The sequence below is a fragment of the Saccopteryx leptura genome, chromosome X, assembly GCF_036850995.1.
Source record: "Saccopteryx leptura isolate mSacLep1 chromosome X, mSacLep1_pri_phased_curated, whole genome shotgun sequence".
Classification (NCBI taxonomy): Eukaryota; Metazoa; Chordata; class Mammalia; order Chiroptera; family Emballonuridae; genus Saccopteryx; species Saccopteryx leptura.
Window position 1 is genome coordinate 2343716 of NC_089516.1, and position 19989 is coordinate 2363704.

At 47.1% G+C, this 19989-nt stretch overlaps 1 protein-coding gene across 4 annotated transcripts in view; it reads right to left on the minus strand.

Moving 5' to 3' along the window:
* Positions 1-19989, minus strand: part of NLGN4X (neuroligin 4 X-linked) — a 294089-nt gene that overhangs the window by 20948 nt on the left and 253152 nt on the right. For all 4 annotated transcript variants that reach the window (XM_066356776.1, XM_066356773.1, XM_066356775.1 and 1 more), the window contains one exon: positions 1681-1866. In XM_066356776.1, coding sequence (XP_066212873.1) covers positions 1681-1866 — 186 coding nt within the window. The remainder of the gene's footprint in view (positions 1-1680; positions 1867-19989) is intronic.

Here is a 19989-nt window from a genome sequence, read left to right on the forward strand (position 1 = left end):
GCTTGGACCCAAGGTCGCTGCCTGGAGCAAGGGGTCACTCGGTCTGCTGTAGCCCCCCGGTCAAGGCACAAATGAGAAAGCAATCAATGAACAAGTAAGGTGCCACAACAAAGAATTGATGCATTGATGCTTCTCATTTCTCTCCCTTCCTGTTTGTCTGCTCCTATCTGTCCCTCTCTCTGTCTCTGTCACACACATAAAAAATGATACTGTGAAGCTATTTAAAGTGAAAGAATTCTTTAAAACTTTCCAAGTGCTTCGGATGTGCACGGTTTAACATCCCTATGGACCTCTCTCTGTTACTTCAAATTTAAATTTTTATTTTTATTTTTCCAGTGACAGTTGACAGTCAATCTTATATTAGCATCCGGTGTACAGCATAGCGGTCGGACATTTATAAAAACCTAGGACATCATCTCCCCCCCCCAACAGCTGCCGCCCCCCCTTGGCACCATTCAGAGCTGTTACAATATTATTGACTATATTCTTTTACGTGTGGATGTTTCTTTGAAATCTCATCATTGCTTCAATATTCTCTGTCACCAATGGGCAAGAAGGAATCACCTTGAGTTAGGTTGGGGTCACGGGAGTTGCTTTTTTTTAATTATTATCAATTACAGTTTAATATTAGTGTATATATATAGTATTAGACTATATATATATATATTATTAGACTACATATATATAATATTAGACTATACATACATAGAATTGAGAATCTGATGCCCCGAATGGCATCCAGTGACTCAGTTTACCTGCTCCTCTCGGCTTTTCAAATCAGGCGTACCGCCAGCTCACGCTATTGGGGGGACACTCGGGGAGATTTGAACATGCGTCGGCCTTCCTTCCTTCCTTCCTTCCTTCCTTCCTTCCTTCCTCCCTCCCTCCCTCCCTCCCTTCCCTTCCCTTCCCTCCCTCCCTCCTTCCTCCTTCCTTCCTTCCTCCCTCTCTCCCTTCCTTCCTTCCTCCCTCCCTCCCTTCCTTCCTTCCTTTCCTTCTTCCCTTCCCTTCCCTCCCTCCCTCCCTCTCTCCTTCCTCCTTCCTCCTTTCCTTCCTTCCTTCCTTCTTCCTTCCTTCCTTCCTTCCTCCCTCCTTTCCTTTTCCTTCCTTCCTTCCTTCCTTCCTTCCTCCCTCCCTCCCTCCCCTTCTTTTCTTTCTTTCTTTCTTTCTTTCTTTCTTTCTTTCTTTCTTTCTTTCTTTCTCTCTCTCCTCTCTCTTTCTTTCTCCTTCCTTCCTTCCTTCCTTCCTTCCTTCCTTCCTTCCTTCCTTCCTTCCTTCCTTCCTTTTTTCTCTTTTTCTCTATCCCTTCCTTTTTTTCTCTCCTTTCTTTCTCTCTTCTTTCTTTCTTTTGTTTTTCTTTCTGTCAATAGAGAGACATAGCTTTTACAACCATATGGCCACAAGCCTCATGACATCATAAGGCTTCGCAACAAAAATCTGCAGGTCTCCTCATCTATATTGTCCACATACTGTTTCTCTTCTTCCAAGTTCAAGGTCGACGTTATCAAGACTTCACGTTGACCGAGTAACGTCAAAAAGGCGAAACGGACGCGTTAGCCTTTCGAGAGATGTCACCGGGCTCCAGCTTTTGCAAGAGACACCTGACGCTCGTAAGTGTAAGCAAGAGAAAGGGAACATGGTGGGGGCCACCTGTCCACCACGGGGATGGACCCCCATTACCTTCCGAGTAGTGGGACAGGGTCAAGAGGCTGACGCAGGACGCCCCCGCGCCCGAGCCGAAGATGGTCACCCGCTTGGGGTCCCCGCCGAAGGCCCCGACATTCTCCTCGATCCACCGGAGGGCTTGGATCTGATCTAGGAGTCCGTAGTTGCCCTTGGCTGCCTGGTCACCGGTACTCAGGAAGCCTAGGAAAGAAGACGAGAGATTCTGAGGGGTCAGCCAGAACATCAACATTGTTGCACCTTTGAAAAGACCGGTGGTTCACCCCCGTCCGTGGCTCCCTCGCTCTGAGAAGCAACACGATGGAACATTTTTAATTTCAAGAAGCAACATGATGAAACGTTGTTTTTTTTTTAAATTTCGTGGCAGATAGAAATAGAGCACGTAAGTAACAGTTTTAATGGCGACTGTTGCTGTTGACGCTAGGATACAATGTGTCCATCTGTGGGTTTCTCCCGGGCTCACCGCTAAGGCAGGGATCCCCAAACTATGGCCAGCAGGCCACATGCAGCCCCCTGAAGCCATTTATCCGGCCCCCGCCGCACTTCCAGAAGGGGCACCTCTTTCATTGGTGGTCAGTGACAGGAGCACATTGACCATCTCATTAGCCAAAAGCAGGCCCATAGTTCCCATTGAAATACTGGTCAGTTTGTTGATTTAAATTTATTTGTTCTTTATTTTAAATATTGTATTTGTTCCCATTTTGTTTTTTTACTTTAAAATAAGATATGTGAAGTGTGCAGAGGGATTTGTTCATAATTTTTTTTAAAGTCTGGCCCTCCAATGGTGTGAGGGACAGTGAACTGGCCCCCTGTGTAAAAAGTTTGGGGACCCCTGCGCTAAGGCAAAATTAATCTCAAATACCGATCACTAGTGACAATACCAGAGGCTATCGATTTTACTAGCTTCTAGTTATCATTCCTGTGAATTTGTTCTTTTTCCTTGAAGAAATAAAAGAGTCCAAAAAAAAAAAAAAGTTTTTCAAGGGCTTAAAAAAAGTCTGGTTGTGTGTTGAGGGTGTTTTGCATGTTGGGATCTGTGTGTAAGTCCACGTGTGTGTGTGTGTGTGTGTGTGCACATGCGCGCGCACACACAAAAGCAATAAACGTCACCTTTTCCCCGTTACAGTTTTAATTAATATTTTAATTTAACACTTTTGAATGTTTGCATTTCAAAGTAAATTACAGACATAATGAGATCCCACAGTTAAATAGCTTAGTAGTAGGCAGTTCTATCTGTGTGTGTGTGTGTGTGTGTGTGTGGTGTGTAAGTCATAGTGATATACAGAAAAAATGATAATTCTTTAATGAAATTTAGAGTGGATCAAATAAGGTCAGAAAGGCAAAACGCAAGTGAAGGCCTTTCCAAATTTCGCTTCCGCTCCTGGGAGAAACAACCGCACGTTGTGAATTCAAGTCAGAAAAAGTATAGCTTGTTAAACAGTTAACAATATCATACTGAGTATTTGCAAGTCGCAAAGAGAGTGGATCTTAAAGGTTCTCATTATGAGAGAGGAAAAAAAAAAAAAAAGAAATTTTGGCTGAAGGCCAATGCATGTTCAAATCTCCCCGACTGTCCCCCCTGAATAGCGTGAGCTGGCGGTAATGCCTGATTTGAAAAGCTGAGAGGAGCAGGTAAACTGAGTCGCCGGATGCCGCTCGGGGCGTCAGATTCTCAATTTCCCTCTTACAAGCCTCAGATGAGACAATGCAGGCGTTTGTGGGAGCAAAGTGGGGAGCTTCTAGCCTGACTTGTGGTGGCGCAGTGGATAAAGCGTCGACCTGGAAATGCTGAGGTCGCCGGTTCGAAACCCTGGGCTTGCCTGGTCAAGGCACATATGGGAGTTGATGCTTCCTGCTCCTCCCCCCTTCTCTCTCTCTCTCTCTGTCTGTCTCTCTCCTCTCTCTCCCTCTTTGTCTCTCTCTCTCCCTTTCTCTCTCCTCTCTAAAAATGAATAAATAATAAAAAAAAAAGTGCGGAGCTTTTAGAAGTGTCTTCCTCCCTCCTGGTCCAGCTCATGTCACACCAAGTTTCTGACCCAGGGACGGACCCCGGTATCCTCCGATGGCTGAAGCCATTTTGTTAGAAACGCATACACTCTCCTCCACAGAGTCAACACTATGTTTCTTTTTCTTTAAAAAAACAAACAAACAACTGTTACAATGTTTCTAACGCTTTCCCACTCTACCCTGCGCCTACCTGAACACCCAGTTATATGATTTTTGTTTCTTATGCCCCTTTCTGTAGCATGCTGTCCACCGAGGGCTGGGCTAGTGACTCCTGTCAGTGACTGAACATCGAGCCACCTGTCCGACAACCTCTACAGCAGGGATCCCCAAACTACGCATGCAGCCCCCTGAGGCCATTTATCCGGCCCCCCCGCCGCACTTCCGGAAGGGGCCCCTCTTTCATTGGTGGTCAGTGAGAGGAGCATAGTTCCCATTGAAATACTGGTCATTTTGTTGAATTAAATTGATTTCTTCTTTATTTTAAATATTGTATTTGTTCCCGTTTTGTTTTTTTACTTTAAAATAAGATATGTGCAGTGTGCATAGAGATTTGTTTATAGTTTGTTTGTTTTTTTTTTTTTTTTTTTTTTTAAATATTTTATTTATTGATTTTTTAGAGAGAGAGAAGTGAGAGAGAGAGAGAGAAGGGGGAGGAGCAGGAAGCATCAACTCCCATATGTGCCTTGACCAGGCAAGCCCAAGGTTTCGAACCGGCGACCTCAGTGTTCCAGGTCGACGCTTTATCCCACTGTGCCACCACAGGTCAGGCTGTTTGTTTTTTTTATAGTTGGGCCCTCCAACGGTCTGAGGGACAGCGAACTGGCCTCCTGTGTAAAAAGTTTGGGGACCCATGTTCTATAGCCGCGTGAATCGGAACCCACTCCTTCCGATGCACCCCTTGAAACCGGAAGACAGCAGCACAGCACACGCTCCAGTGCTGGGTCCTCAAACCCACGACAGCACCAGAAAGGCAGAGACCCAGACCCACAACGGGCCTGACAATGTGAACCCCCCAACTGACAAGCAAGCAGCAGACGGTGGGGTTCTGTTTCCAAATGACACCAGTCGGGACCCCCAATGTCCTGGACCTGCAGACAGGTGCAGAATGACCCTACAAGGGCGTGTGTCTATGGCCTCAACCATCTCCCAGGTCTGGCCCTCTCTGACGCTCACGGGGACCCGTGAGACATGAGCTATGATTCGGGGAGGGGGGGTGTACGCAGAGGGTCAGCCACCCTCTCCCACTTAATCAGCAATTACGGATTACTTTCCCCCTGCCAGCAAATGTTCTGCCTCTCCTCAGTTCATCCTTAAACTAACTTCCTTCCTCCCTTTCTCCCTTCCTCCCTTCCTTCCTCCCTTCCTTCCTTCCTCCCTCCCTCCTTCCTTCCTCCCTCCCTCTCTCCCTTTTTCTTTCTTTCTCTTTCTTTCTTTCCTTCCTTCCTTTTTTCTCTCCTTTCTCTCTTCTTTCTTTCTTTTGTTTTTCTTTCTTTCCCTTCCTTCCTTCCTCCCTTCTTCTTCTTTCTCTTTTTCTCTCTCCCTTCCTTTCTCTCTCTTCTTTCTTTTCTGTTTTTCTTTCTTTCTCTTCCTTCCTTCTTCTCTTTTTCTCTTTCTTTTCTATTTTTCTTTCTTTCTCTTTCTCTCTTTTCCTTCCTTCCTTCCCTCCCTCCTTCTTCCCTCTTTCCTTCCTTCCTTCCTCCCTCTCCATCTCTCCCTCCTTCCCTCCTTCCTTCATCTCTCCCTCCCTCCCTCCCTTTTTCTTCCTTCCTTCCTTCCCTCCCTCCCCCCTCTTTCCTTCCTTCCTCCCTCTCTCTATCCCTCCTTCCTTCCTTCCTTCCTTTCTTCATCTCTCCCTCCCTCCCTCCCTTTTTCTTCCTTCCTTCCTTCCTTCCTTCCTTCCTTCCTTCCTTCCTTCCTTCCTTCCTCTTTTCTCTCTCCCTTCCTTTTCTCTCCTTTCTTTCTCCCTTCTTTCTTTCTTTTGTTTTTCTTTCTTTCTCTTTCTTCCTTACTTCCTTCCTTCTTTCTCTTTCTCTCTCTCTCTTTTTCCTCTCTTCTTTCTTTTCTGTTTTTCTTTCTTTCTCTTTCTCTCTTTTCTTTCTCTTCCTTCCTTTCTCTCTCTCTCTCTCTCTCTCTCTCTCTCTCTTTCCCACACGGTTTCTCACGAAACGAATCCCACACTGCCCGGGAAAACAGCCTCCTTCACCCAGTGTTAGGTGTAATGCAGCCCGACAATGGCAGCTGGAGGTGCCGCATAGCAAGCGTGAGAGAGGCCTCTCTTTCCCCGTCACGGCGAGAGGCGATTCATCCCGACGGGCTCCAGCCTCCAACACCCCCCTCCTCCGCCACGCCGCCCTGCCTCTCTGAATCCTCGGCAGACAGGACCTTACTGCTCTCTGTTTTTCCTGCCCAGGAAGAGGAGGATTGGCAACACGCCCTTTATTGAAGCCGGAATCCGTCCGTCCCTCCGCAGCCAGACGTCACTGGTCAGTCCAACAGCAGGTCTATCCCCAGTCACACCCTGGTCAGCCTCCGTTCCCTGCAGAGCGTCCCAGTGCAGGACGAGCGAGGTCTTCAGGATTCCAAACTCCTTCCCAAAGTCCCCAGGGAAACAGCCCGCCAAGTTCCCAAAAGAAACGTGCCTCCTTTTTCTTTTTTCTTTCTTTTAAAGCTGGCGTTTCCATCGTTTCTGCTCTGGAATTCTCACTCCCTTCCATATCCAAGAATGTTTTATTTCTCCTCCCTCCCTTCTCTTCTTGTTTAAACCATCCAGCGGGCAGACTTCCAATTTGAAGTCCTCCACGACGCTCAGTGCCTGTCCCACCCACATGCGGCCCCCTGAGGCCATTTATCCGGCCCCCGCCGCACTTCCGGAAGGGGCACCTCTTTCATTGGTGGTCAGTGAGAGGAGCATAGTTCCCATTGAAATACTGGTCAGTTTGTTGATTTAAATTTACTTGTTCTTAGATAGATGGTTACAGGACAATCTGACTTTGGGTGATGGGTATGCAACATAATTGAACGACAAGATAACCTGGACATGTTATCCTTGAATATATGTATCTTGATTTACTGATGTCACCCCATTAAAAATAAATAAAATAAAATAAAAATAAATAAATAAATTTACTTGTTCTTTATTTTAAATGTTATATTTGTTCCCGTTTTGTTTTTTTACTTTAAAATAAGATATGTGCAGTGTGCATAGGGATTTGTTCATAGTTTTTTTTATAGTCCGGCCCTCCAATGGTCTGAGGGACAGTGAACTGGCCCCCCTGTGTAAAAAGTTTGGGGACCCCTGCTCTAGGTCCAGCCATGATGACCCATGTGGCGAGATCTCATTCTTTTTTACTGCTGCGTAATATTCCAACGTCTCTGTCTACCAATTGTTCTGTCTTCATTCAGCTATCGATAGACGGCTATTATCAATAAAGTTAACACATACCAACACAAGTGTTGGTGAGGATGTGGAGGAAAGGGAACCCTTGGGTACTGTTGATGAGAACGCAGATTGGTGCCGCTGTTATGGAAATCGGTGTGGAAATTGCTCAGAAAACTAAAAATCGGTACACCACACAGGCCAGCAATTTCTCTTCTGAGTATCGATCCAAAGAGAACAAGAGTGATGAAGAGAAGGCATATGCACCACCAGGTTCATTGCTGGGGGCACCGAGCGGAAAATGCCACATGCCCGAGTGTTGTACATGGCATACCATGTCCATTCACAACCATCCTGATGTCCTTGAGGTCAGGAACAGTGCTATTTATGTGTGTGTCCTCTATATCAATAAGTTTAAAAACGGGTCCTTTGCATAAATGTATTCAAGGGGGAAATGGACCACTGGTCTACTAAGAGCAGGGGTGGTCAACCTGGACCTTACTGCCCACTAGTGGGCATTCCAGCTTTCATGGTGGGCGGTAGCGGAGCAAGCAAAGTATAAATAAAAAGATTGATTCTGCCAAACGTAGCAAAAATCTGACACAAAGTACTTGGTAAGTAATTATGATTCTATGCTTTCACTTGCTGTCACTCTGCTTTATACATTGTATCAAGTAAAGTGATTTCCCTACTTTATAAATCACCATGACTGTGGCACCGGTAGGCGGGTAGAAAATGTTACTCCTCACAGAGATACAGAAGTGGGTGGTAGGTATAAAAAGGTTGACTATCCCTGACTCAGAGTCTGACTTTAAGATTATGCAGATGATGAAGAAAGCTTATATGCTCTGTGACCACTGAGGCGTGTGAATAATTCTGCAGGACGGCCATGCACCGTGTCGACGCTGTGCTTACGATCTAAAGAGAAAGGCAAGGAGAAGAAGTAATCATAGCTTCTTACTCACACTGGGAATTTCTGAGAAATGCTAATTCAATCGACACTTATTTTAAACCCACAATGGCCCAGGGAATGTGCTAAAAGGCCAGAGAGGGAAGAAATGAGACATAATTCGAGTCGATTTATATGCAGGTCTCAAAGACTTAAAGACTTCCTTTACATTATAAGGTTCGATTTGACTGAGGTCGCCGGTTCAAAACCCTGGGCTTGCCTGGTCAAGGCACATATGGGAGTTGATGCTTCCAGCTCCTCCCCCCTTCTCTCTCTCTCTCTCTCTCTTTCTCTCTGTCTCTCACCCTCTCTCTCTCCTCTCTAAAAATGAATAAAAAAAATTTTAAAAAAAGATTCGATTTGATAAGAACGTAAAAAATAAGTCATTCCAATTGAAAATTGTAGCTTTGACATCAAAGTAAAAAAAAAGCAAATATATGTTCTTCTTGTTTCCACAGATTGGTTATCAAACAAACATGATTTTAAGTCAATAAAACAGTAACTGGAACTAATTTCATTTTTTTTTCTTTCTTTTCTTTTCTGAAGTTGGAAACGGCGAGGCAGTCAGACAGACTCCCACAGGCGCCCGACCGGGATCCACCCGGCATGCCCACCAGAAGGCGATGCTCTGCCCATCTTGGGGCGTCGCTCTGCCGCAATCAGAGCCATTCCAGCGCCTGAGGCAGAGGCCACAGAGCCATCCCCAGTGCCCCGGCTAACTTTGCTCCAATGGAGCCTTGGCTGCAGGAAGGGAAGAGAGAGACAGAGCGGAAGGAGAGGGGGAGGGGTGGAGAAGCAGATGGGCGCCTCTCCTGTGTGCCCTGGCCGGAAATCTAACCCGGGACTCCCGCACGCCAGGCCGACGCTCTACCACTGAGCCAACCGGCCAGGGCAGGAGATCGTTTTTTAATCAAGGACGAAACCTGAGCAGATCGTGAGGAGATGACCCGCCCGCCCCACGTGAGCCAGTGCACAGGGAGTTGCGCGAGCCAGGCGTCGCCCCGTGGAATGAACGTTTTATCTCAGTAACACCAAGATGACTGAGGACGGGAAGATGTCATTCTCCGAAGTTGAGGAGGAGCAAATTGAGCACGCAGCCCTGCTGGGAGCCACACGCCAGAAGTGTCCCTCTGCTCGAATGCTCTGACCATGCTCTCTGCCTCCGTTCTCCATGATTATCTACGACGCTCACAACTGTCCAGAGATCGTTTTTTCTTGCAAAGTCGTTGCTATTTTCCCTTATAAAAAAAATGGCTAGCTCAGATGCCCGTGACGCTCACGGTCCTGCTCGCCTCAACAACAGTGCGCACGTGAGATGTGTTGTTGTTGTTGTTTTTTCTGGGAGTTGCTATTATTATGGTCGTGCGTGGGAAGATGCTTATTAAGGCCTTGATGTTAACGCTGATTACAGAAAAAGAGGCCCACAGCATGTTTTGTTGAATCTACCTTTAGCTCAAGGTACAACGAACGGGGATTGTTTCTAAAGCCGTGAGAACTCAGCCACGTGCATTTTGTAGACAATAGGGATTTCAAATAAGACCGAACATAGCACATTACAAGACTTCTAGTTAAAAAAAGAAATGTGAGTGCACATACGGACATTTATTCCTCCCTCCCTCCCTCCCTCCCTCCCTCCCTCCCTCCCTCCCTCCCTCCCTCCTTCCTTCCTTCCTTCCTTCCTTCCTTCCTTCCTTCCCTCTTTCTATCATTTGTCAATCTATGTATCACATGTCTATCTACCTATGTGGATCTATCTATCTATCATCTACATATCTACCTATCTATGCATCCATCAGTCTATCCATGTAGCTATCATCTATCTATCTATCTATCTATCTATCTATCTATCTATCTATCATTATCTATCTATTATATCACCTATCTATTCATCATCTATCTATCATCTATTATATCACCTATCTATCCATCATCTATCTATCTATCTATCTATCTATCTATCTATCATCTATCTATCTCTTTATCTATTATCTATCTATCTATCTATTATATCACCTATCTATCCGTCATCTATCTGTTTATCTATCCATGTATCTATCATCTATCTATCTATCATCAATCTAGCTATTCATCCATACATCCATTTGTCCATCCATCCATCCACCAGCCATTCACCAGCCATTCACCCATCCATAACTACCTATGTATCAATCTATGAATCATCTAAACCAATAGGATGCCTATCTATCTATTTATCTATCTATCATCAATCTAGCTATTCATCCATACATCCATTTGTCCATCCATCTATCCACCAGCCATTCACCCATCCATAACTACCTATGTATCAATCTATCAATCATCTAAACTAATAGGATGCCTATCTATCTATCTATCTATCTATCTATCTATCTATCTATCTATCTATCTATCTATCAATCATCTATATATCTATCTATATTTCTCTCATTCATCTGGCATCAGTCTACTTATCCATGTATCCATCAATCCATCTCTATCTTTCTGTCTCTCTATTATCTATCTATTTATCTATCCATCTATCCAACCATCGTCCATCCATGTATCTATCTATATATTTACTTACGTATCTATCTATCTACTTGTCATGTATCTACGTATCTATCTATTTTACTGATGATTTAAAAGGACAAGCATAGCACAGACTGGTTTTCCTGACCATCACAACAGGTTCAAGGTTGCCAGACCCGAGACACAAGGGCAGAGAGCTAAAAATAGAGACTCCGAAAGACACGTGTTCAGTCTCTCACCCAGATGCTTGGTCTCATGACTCCGAGCTGCGTTCCAGCATCTGACATTAGAGATGAACCACAGAGAGTGAGAGAGTGAGTGAGAGAGAGAGAGAGAGAGAGAGGGAGAGAGAGGGTGAGAGAGAGAGAGGCAGAAAGAGAGAGTGAGTGTGTGTGTGTGTGTGTGTGTGTGTGAGAGAGAGAGAGAGGCAAAAAGAGAGAGGGAGAGATTGAGAGAGTGAGTTTGAGAGAGAGAGAGAGAGGGTGAGAAAGAGGGAGAAAGAGAGTGAGTGTAAAAGAGGGAGAGAGAGAGAGAGGGAGAGATTGAGAGAGTGAGAGGGAGAGAGAGGGAAGGAGAGAGAGAGGGGGAGAGAGAAAGGGAGAGAGAGAGGGAGAGAGAGGGAGGGAGAGAGAGAGAGAGAGGGAGAGAGATGGAGGGAGAGAGGGAGAGAGAGAGGGAGAGAGAGGGAGGGAGAGAGAGGGGGAGAGAGAAAGGGAGAGAGAGAGAGATTGAGAGAGTGAGTGAGAGGGAGAGAGAGGGTGAAAAAGAGGGAGAGAGAAAGAGGGAGAGAGAGAGGGAGAGAGAGGGAGAGATTGAGAGAGTGAGTGAGTGAGAGGGAGAGTGAGGGAGAGAAAGAGAGGGAGGGAAGGAGGGACAGAGAGAGGGAGAAAGAGAGAGGGAGAGATTGAGAGAGTGAGTGTGTCTGTGAGAGAGAGATAGAGAGGGAGAAAGTGAGTGTGAGAGAGAGGGAGAGAGAGAGAGGGAAACATTGAGAGAGTGAGTGAGTGAGTGTGAGGGAGAGAGAGAGGGAGAGAGAGAGAGGGAGGGAGGTAGAGAGGGTGAGAGAGAGGAAAAGAGAGAGAGGGAAAGATTGAGAGAGTGAGTGTGTGTGAGAGAGAGAAAGACAGAAGGGGGAGAGAGAGGGTGAGAGAGCGAGAGAGGGGGAGAAAGAGGGAGAAATTGAGTGAGTAAATGTGAGAGAGATAGAGAGAGAGAGAGGGTGGGAGAGAGAGGGAGAGATTGAGAGAGTGAGTGAGTGTGTGAGAGAGAGGGATGGGGAGGGTGAAAGAGAGAGAGAGACGGAGGGAAAAATTGAGAGAGTGAGTGTGAGGGAGAGAAAGAGAGGGAGGGAGGGAGAGAGAGAGGGAAGGAGGGAGAGAGGGAGGGATGGACAGAGAGAGAGAGAGGTGGCCCTGAGCATCCCCAGAAGGTCTTCCTTTGCCTCCTGGAGAGCAATTCCTAAGTGGTCCGCTCTGCGCCCTGCACTGTGCTCCCCGAGTGAGCGGAGACTGTCCCTCCTCCCCCGCCCCCCATGGTCCTGAGGGCAGGGGGGGCTGCGCAGTCTCAGTACGAGGGCCAAAAACACCTCTGCACGACCTGGCGTGACCAAGAGCAATGGACACGCGGGAGCCCCATCCTGGACCGCAGAACCGGCATGTCTGCTGGTCCAGTCCGGGGTGCAGACCTCTAAACCAAAGTCACTTCCCAGTTTCAGGGGCCCCGCCGCGCCCGCCTGCCCTTGTCATCAGTGGTGGCCGTTCAGACCCAGCCTGTGAGGAGGGGGTGCTCTCTGGGGCCAGGAGGACAGGCGGTCATCACACAGACCGACCGGCAGAGGCTCCACGGAGGGAGGCCGTCTCGCACCGGGGTGTATTATTTATTCACAGGCGCACGGCGCCCGTCGGCCCAAGAACAAGAGCCCACGGAGACGTCCCCCACCACAGCTGCTCTTTATAAACAGGCAGGGGGGAACAGGGAAAAGATTTCTCTCTGCAGAAATACACATTCCAAGTCAATTCCCTTCCTCTCTCTCTCTCTCTCTCTCTCTGTCTGTCTCTCTCTCTCATATCTGCCAGAAACTGTGAACAAAGTTACAGTCCACTTGCGTACCCAAATGTCTCTGTGCCTTTTGTGTCTCTGATATGATCCCTTTTAGGAAAAAACACACAACTGTGTGGGGTACTATAATCTTGTGCTAGTTCAAAACATCCTTAAATTGAGCAAAACTAAAATTTAAAAACTTATGAAGATCTATCTATCTATCTATCTATCTATCTATCTATCTATCTATCTATCTATCTATCTCTCCCTCCACCTCTGTCTCACCCTCCCCATCCCTCTCTCTCACACACTCACTCACTCACTCTCTCAATCTCTCTCTCTCTCTCTTTCCCTCGCTCTCACCCTCTCTCTCCCTCTCTTTTATGCTCACTCTTTCTCTCCCTCTCTCTCACACTCACTCTCACCCTCTCTCTCTCATTTGATATTAGGAGGGAGAACTTTTGGGAGAGGTGACCCGGTCATGAGGGTGGGGCCCCCATGAATGGGATTAGTGCCCTTTGAGTAAGACACCACATAGAGTTAGTTCCCTGTCCCTTCTACCAGGGGAGGGAGGGCACACGCCAGCAGTCTGTCCCCTGCTACGGGGTCATCTCCAGAATCCAAGTGCACTGAACCCAGGTTGACAAGTTTCCAGAACTATGAGCCATCAATATATGATAAATGACTTGTTTTATCATATTCTGTTAGAACAGCCCAAACACCGGTGTCCGTTAAGGCAGTGGTCCCCAACCTTTTTTGGGCCACGGAGCAGTTTAATGTCAGAAAATATTTTCACGGACCGGCCTTTACGGTGGGATGGATAAATGTATCACGTCACCGAGACAAGCGTCAAGAGTGAGTTTTGGATGGAACAGAGGGAGTCTGGTCATTTTTAAAAAATAAAACATCGTTCAGACTTAAATATAAATAAAACGGAAATGATGTAAGTTATTTATTCTTTCTCTGCGGACCGGTACCAAATGGCCCGCGGACCGGCACCACCGGTCCGCAGACCGGGGGTTGGGAATCACTGCGTTAAGGTTGTTTGTTGGGCCATAATGGTTTCGTCCTGTTGAGGTTCAAGAGTTGTCTGTCTGTACCCAGTGACTTTCTGAGCGCCATGACAAATGCAAAGATTTTAATATATTTGTCATGTGGCAATCCGGGAGGCATATTACATTCTTAGGAATGTTGGCTGTGTCCCCCTGTGAGGAGCCAGAGTCTCTCCAGAGGACTTTCTGTGTCTCTGATGCTTCTCTATTATCTATATAAACAATGGTTTTAGCCTGACCTGTGGTGGCGCAGTGGATAAAGCGTCAACCTGGAAACGCTGAGGTCGCCGGTTCAAAACCCTGGGCTTGCCTGGTCAAGGCACATATGGGAGTTGATGCTTCCTGCTCCTCCCCGCTTCTCTCTCTCTCTCTCTCTCTCTCCCCTCTCTATAATAAATAAATAAAATCTAAAAAAACAACAACAACAACAATGGTTTTACTTTGTTGAAATAATTTTCTTCCATAGCCCGGACATTTTAAATTTAGGGCTCTGAACATGTTTCAGCGGTGAGACAGTTAAAAACAAAACAAAACTATGAAATATTATCACTAAAGCAAAGAAGGGAGTCTCTGAGTAGGAATTCAGACGTTTTGCTTTGAAAGTGCTTGATGGTCTTAGACTAGTTTGGGGACACGGCAGAAAGGCACGGAGAGGAATTTCCCCGGCTCCTTTTTTTGATCCGTTGGGACTTTCGGGAGCAAATCCCAGAAACAGCCGACCGGGAGCAAATTTTACCAGGTGGCTCCGCCGTCTGTGTCCACACACACAGTGTACGCGGGGAAAGAATTCGTTAAGTGAGGAAGCCGGCCCGTGGCAAATGTTTCAGCTTTATTTGTTTTTCTCACAGATGGCTAAGAGCGGGGAATCGATATCCCTCTTGCCTTGTCTTTATAAAGAATCAAAGCAGAGCAGCACCAAAGTGGGTAAGAGAGAGAGAGTGTACGTTAATTCTCGCTGCACAGAAGTGAGCCCTTCAATTCAGCCTGCTGACCCTGAGCGGACTTGGTGGTGAACTGGGCGTGGCTCAGGTCTCCGAACCTTCCGCCCACCTGAGAACGCCCCTTTGGGGTATCCCACCCACCCAGGTATCCCACCCACCCCACCACCCGGTTTTTAAATTCCTCTGCGCGTCGGGGGAATCTTTGCACCCAAACATCAGCGAGTCCACAGTCGAGCTACATACACGGTGAGGTCCCTCTCAACTTCCTTCTCACCGCTGGGATCCACGTTCCAACCAGCTTTCCGGCTACACACATTTTTTTTGCCTTTGCTTTTCTTTCAAAAATAAAAAAATTTAAAAATCACAGCACCTGGTGAAGGGATGTGTTGATTTTCACCCTGAAAGCGTTGGAGCGTGTCCCTACCCCGATGTTCTATTCAAGAGCCACCCCCCGCTCCACACAGAACTGTGATCCACGGTCTCCACCCCCCCCCCCCCCCGCTGCACCTGTTCTGAATTTTCCTGAAAGCCCACGCTATAGGGTCCTGGTGCTCAGGCAAGCCTAGAATGTACTTTCCTCCGAATTCCCTGAGAGGTGTGTTATCCGGACAAGATTAAGCCCCGGGTCATGTCTTTGACAGGGATACAGACAATCTTTGTTGTGGCATCTAGTATTTGATTATTGTCACGCCCACTGCGCCATCCTGTTCGTCCTAGCAACCAGTGGTCCCCAACCCTTTTTTGGGCCACGGACCGGTTTCATGTCAGAAACTATTTTCACGGACCGGCCTTTAGGGTGGGACGGATCAATGTATCACGTGACCCGAGACAAGCGTCAAGAGTGAGTCTTAGACGGATGGAACAGAGGGAATCGGGTCATTTTATAGAAATAAAACATCGTTCCGACTTAAATATAAATAAAACGGGGCCCTGGCCGGTTGGCTCGGTGGTAGAGCAATGGCCTGGCATGCAGGGGTCCCGGGTTCGATTCCCAGCCAGGGCACACAGGAGAAGCGCCCATCTTCTTCTCCAACCCTCCCCCTCTCCTTCCTCTCTGTCTCTCTCCTCCCGTCCGGCAGCTGAGGCTCCATTGGAGCAAAGAGGGCCTGGGCGCTGGGGATGGCTCCTTGGCCTCTGCCCCAGGCGCTAGAGTGGCTCTGGTCGTGGCAGAGCGTCGCCCCTGGTGGGCGTGCCGGGTGGATCCTGGTCGGGCGCATGCGGGAGTCTGTCTGACTGTCTCTCCCCGTTTCCAGCTTCGAAAAATGCAAAAAAAAATAAATAAATAAAACGGAAATAATGTAAGTTATTTATTCTTTCTCTGCAGACTAGTACCAAACGGCCCCCGGACCGGTACCGGTCTGCGGCCCGGGGGTTGGGGACCACTGCCGTAGGGGACAAACCAGCGACCATGGGACTGCTATAAACGACAGGTTCTCATACTCACATTACGTGCATTTTACGGTTTCCTTCAACGGATGTCAGATGGATAAGAACAACCCCTTTTAACAGGGTGTAGGCGACCCTAAGGTCCCTTCTAAACAATCACTTTTCCATGATCAGGGTGTGATTTGAGTAGAGAAAGGAGATCGCCATTGATTGACAGGATACTAGCGGTGATTCCATTTATATTTCATCCTGCTCGCTTGCTTGCGAGATGCTTTTCTTTTCCGGCAGGCGACAAGTAGCCGACCGTCAGAAACACCATTCCATCCGTGCAACCACAAGTGTAGTTAGAATGGGCGGGTCCCTCCGATTTCTGTGATTTCTGACTCAAAAGCCCACCTCAACTTGGCACAAGAAGCCCCTGAGAGATTGAAATGGGAACCCCCTTTCAAAAATGTCCGTCTCGGCCTTCTCATGTGATTGACTACATAGTATCTTGCCCGAGCTACTAATTAATCTGTCACAGGGGAAAGAAAATGGCTGTTATTTGTCAAGCATTGTTTAAGCGATACAAGGTGTCCATTCTGAAGCAAAATGGATACAAGGTTAGCTAACGAAGCTACCGTGAGTTCACTTTTAACAGACACCTTGTTATTTATCACTATGTTTTGTAACACAGTGTGTCCATAAAGTCACGGTGCACATTTGACCGGCTACAGGAAAGCAACAAAAGACGATAGAAATGTCAAATCTCCACCAAATAAAAGGAAAACTCTCCCAGTTTCATACCTATTCAGTGCAGTTCGATGTGGGCTCACGCACAGATTTTTTAGGGCTCCTTAGGTAGCTATCCCGTATAGCCTGTACAGACTCGTCACTTATGGATGGCCTACCAGAACGGGGTTTCTCCACCAAACTGCCGGTTTCCTTCAACTGCTTATCCTACCGAGTCATGTGATTCCCATGTGGTGGCGCTTCGTTATAAACGCGCCGATATTCACGTTGCACTTTGGTCACGGATTTGAATTTAGAAAGCCACAGAACACACTGAACTTTCCTCTGTACCGTCCACATCTCGACTGGCATGGCCGTGGGCTGCTCCGCTGTACACACGGTGTGACGTCATCATCTGCGCATGCGCACATGCTGCCACATCATCCTACAGAAACTGGGAGGGTTTTCCTTATATTTGGTGTGGATTTCACATTTCTATCGTCTTTGGTTGCTTTCCTGTGACCGGTCAAAAGTGCACCATGACTTCACGGACAGACGGTAGATACATTTAGATGTATACTACATTGATCGTCTATCAGATTTCACTTGAACTATTCTGTATCATTAGGGAATTATCTCAAACTATTCAGGAAGTAGGTGTCTCTCTACAGTGAAGAGGCTAGAAATGGTTTTCAAAGCTAACGTCCTACCTAGCGTTCTCGGCGGCCACGTGTGGAGAATTGATCGCTTACTGTAAATGTGACCAGCGGTTTCCAGACACGGTCGAACATGGTGGGGGGGTGTTTTGCAGTAACAATCCTGGCTTGGCCTCCGGTGTCAGTGACTGACCTATTGGCTGTGTTACTAGAAAGGGTGAGTAGACAGCAGGGACTCAAAATCCAGGCGGAGAGCTAAGACATGCGAGATAGCTTCGCAGGGGACGGCCCTGTGGGTGCAGAAGCCCCCTTCACGGAGGCACGTGCCTGTCATTATTTTAATGCCGGGAAGGAAAAGTCATCTCAGAGAGAGCCCTGACTGTCACGGTCCTCCTCCGTAACCCACGAGGGGCGGAGGAAGAATTCACAAGGACAGATGAGAGGTCTGCCCTCCCTAGGAGAGCTGCAGGCTGGATGGCTTGGGAGCCGAAGCCCCCAGAAATAAACATCGGGGAGACGGTTATGAACAGGGCTCCCAAGGTGTGCGTTGTGGAAGGCTCATGTTCCCATGATCATACAGTGCTCCAAGTTTCTCATGAAACCATAAGTCCAGTCTAAAATAAAAACCGCTACCAGCCTTGACCAGGCGGTGGCGCAGTGGATAGAGCGTCGGACTGGGACGCGGAGGACCCAGGTTCGAGACCTCGAGGTCGCCAGCTTGAGCGCGGGCTCGTCTGGTTGGAGCAAAAGCTCACCAGCTTGGACCCAAGGTCGCTGGCTTGAGCAAGGGGTCGCTCACTCTGCTGTAGCCCCCTGGTCAAGGCACATACGAGAAAGCAATCAATGAACAACTAAGGAGGAGCCGCAATGAAGAACTGATGCTTCTCATCTCTTTTCGTTCCTGTCTGTCTGTCCCTATCTATCCCTCTCTCTGACTCTGTCTGTCTCTGTTAAAAAAAAAACAAACACAAAAAAACAAAACAATAAAACCCACTACCTACAGACACACACACACACACACACACACACACACACACACACACACACACACAAATCTTGAAACTCCCAATGGACCGGTCCAGGGTCAGGGTCCACTGGCTCTCCTAGCTACAAAGAGGTGAAGCTGTGTGTACCCTATCAAGTAAACCGAGAAGCCACTTTGTGTACAGAACATGCATTCTCTGGTATTTCTTATCTTCCAAGTAGAGAAATAAAAAAGACTGGCTCATCTCTCTCTTCTCTGTCTCCGAACAGTGCGCCACGAGATCCTAAGATGTTCCTCTCTCCACGCAATTATTATTATTTTTTTTTGTTTCAATTGTGATTTTTCCGTCATCATCAGGCAAGTCGTGATGCGAACGGTCTCTCGTCCGCTCCCGGTTATGACTCCAAAGCGAACGTCAACACGAGGAGGAGACGAGAGGTCACGGAGAAACACCTAAAATAATCGGGTTGAGCCTGACCTGTGGTGGCGCAGTGGATAAAGCGTCGGCCTGGAAATGCTGAGGTCGCTGGTTCGAAACCCTGGGCTTGCCTGGTCAAGGCACATATGGGAGTTGATGCTTCCTGCTCCTCCCCCTTCTCTCTCTCTGTCTCTCTCTCCTCTCCCTCTCTCTCTCCTTTCTAAAATGAATAAATTAAAAATAAAAATTTAAAAACAATAATAACAATCGGGTTGACGTCGCAACCCTACGCAGATGGCACCAGGACCGCCAGCTAAGTCACCGATTTTTTTTTTTTTTTTAACTACCTGGAGGCTCTTTCTGCTTAGCTTTTCATTCTGTCAACTCTTCCCCGGAAACTCAGATCTGCCGCCCACCCGGGTGAGAAGTCCAGCGAGGCCCACCCGGAGAGAAGCCCAAAGTCACTTGAGAACAGAGAGGTATAGTCAGAAAAAATCCCAGATGCCACCTCATCACTGCACCCCCACCCGGGGCCCGGGGCCATCTGCTCAGCTCACGCTGTTACACTGTTGCAATATTAAATACACACAACGTCTCATGTGGTTCATTCTTTGACTGCTGCGGTTCATCTAGGTAATTGAAACAAAAACAAAAACAAAACCCGCCTTCAATTCTAATCCTCACCTAGGAAAACAAAGCCACGCTTTGCGGGAACTCAATTATTGCCTATCACTCTTTCATTTCATTTTGAAATGTATTTTTATTTACTGTATACAATGTATAAGGGCTACCGGAAAGTTCTGTCCGTATCTATCACAACAAGTTTCGACACGTAAGCACATGTTTATTTGGCGCATGTGTGCCTCTCTATTTGTATCACTTAATGTAGACATACTGACATAGCAAATGAACTAAAACAAAGTTGATTCACGTTAGTTTTCTGTGTGAAGCGATAGCGGACCCCATGGCTACTGATAAAGTTCATTGACGCCACTGTACTTGTTACGAATTTAAACAAGAAAGAAATGCTACAGAAGCATGTCTGTCGCATCCACCGTATTCCCCGGACATAGCACCCTCCAACGATCACTTGTTTTTTTGTCCTTATAAAATTTTTTGAAGGGGCAAAAAAAAATTCAAAAATGAAGAAGATATCAAACAAACACTGCTTCAATTTTTGGCATCAAAAGATAAAACATTTTTCAAAAACGGGATATACACATTGCCCTCACGCTGGCAAGAAATCATGAATAATCATGGCAGTTATATTATTTAAT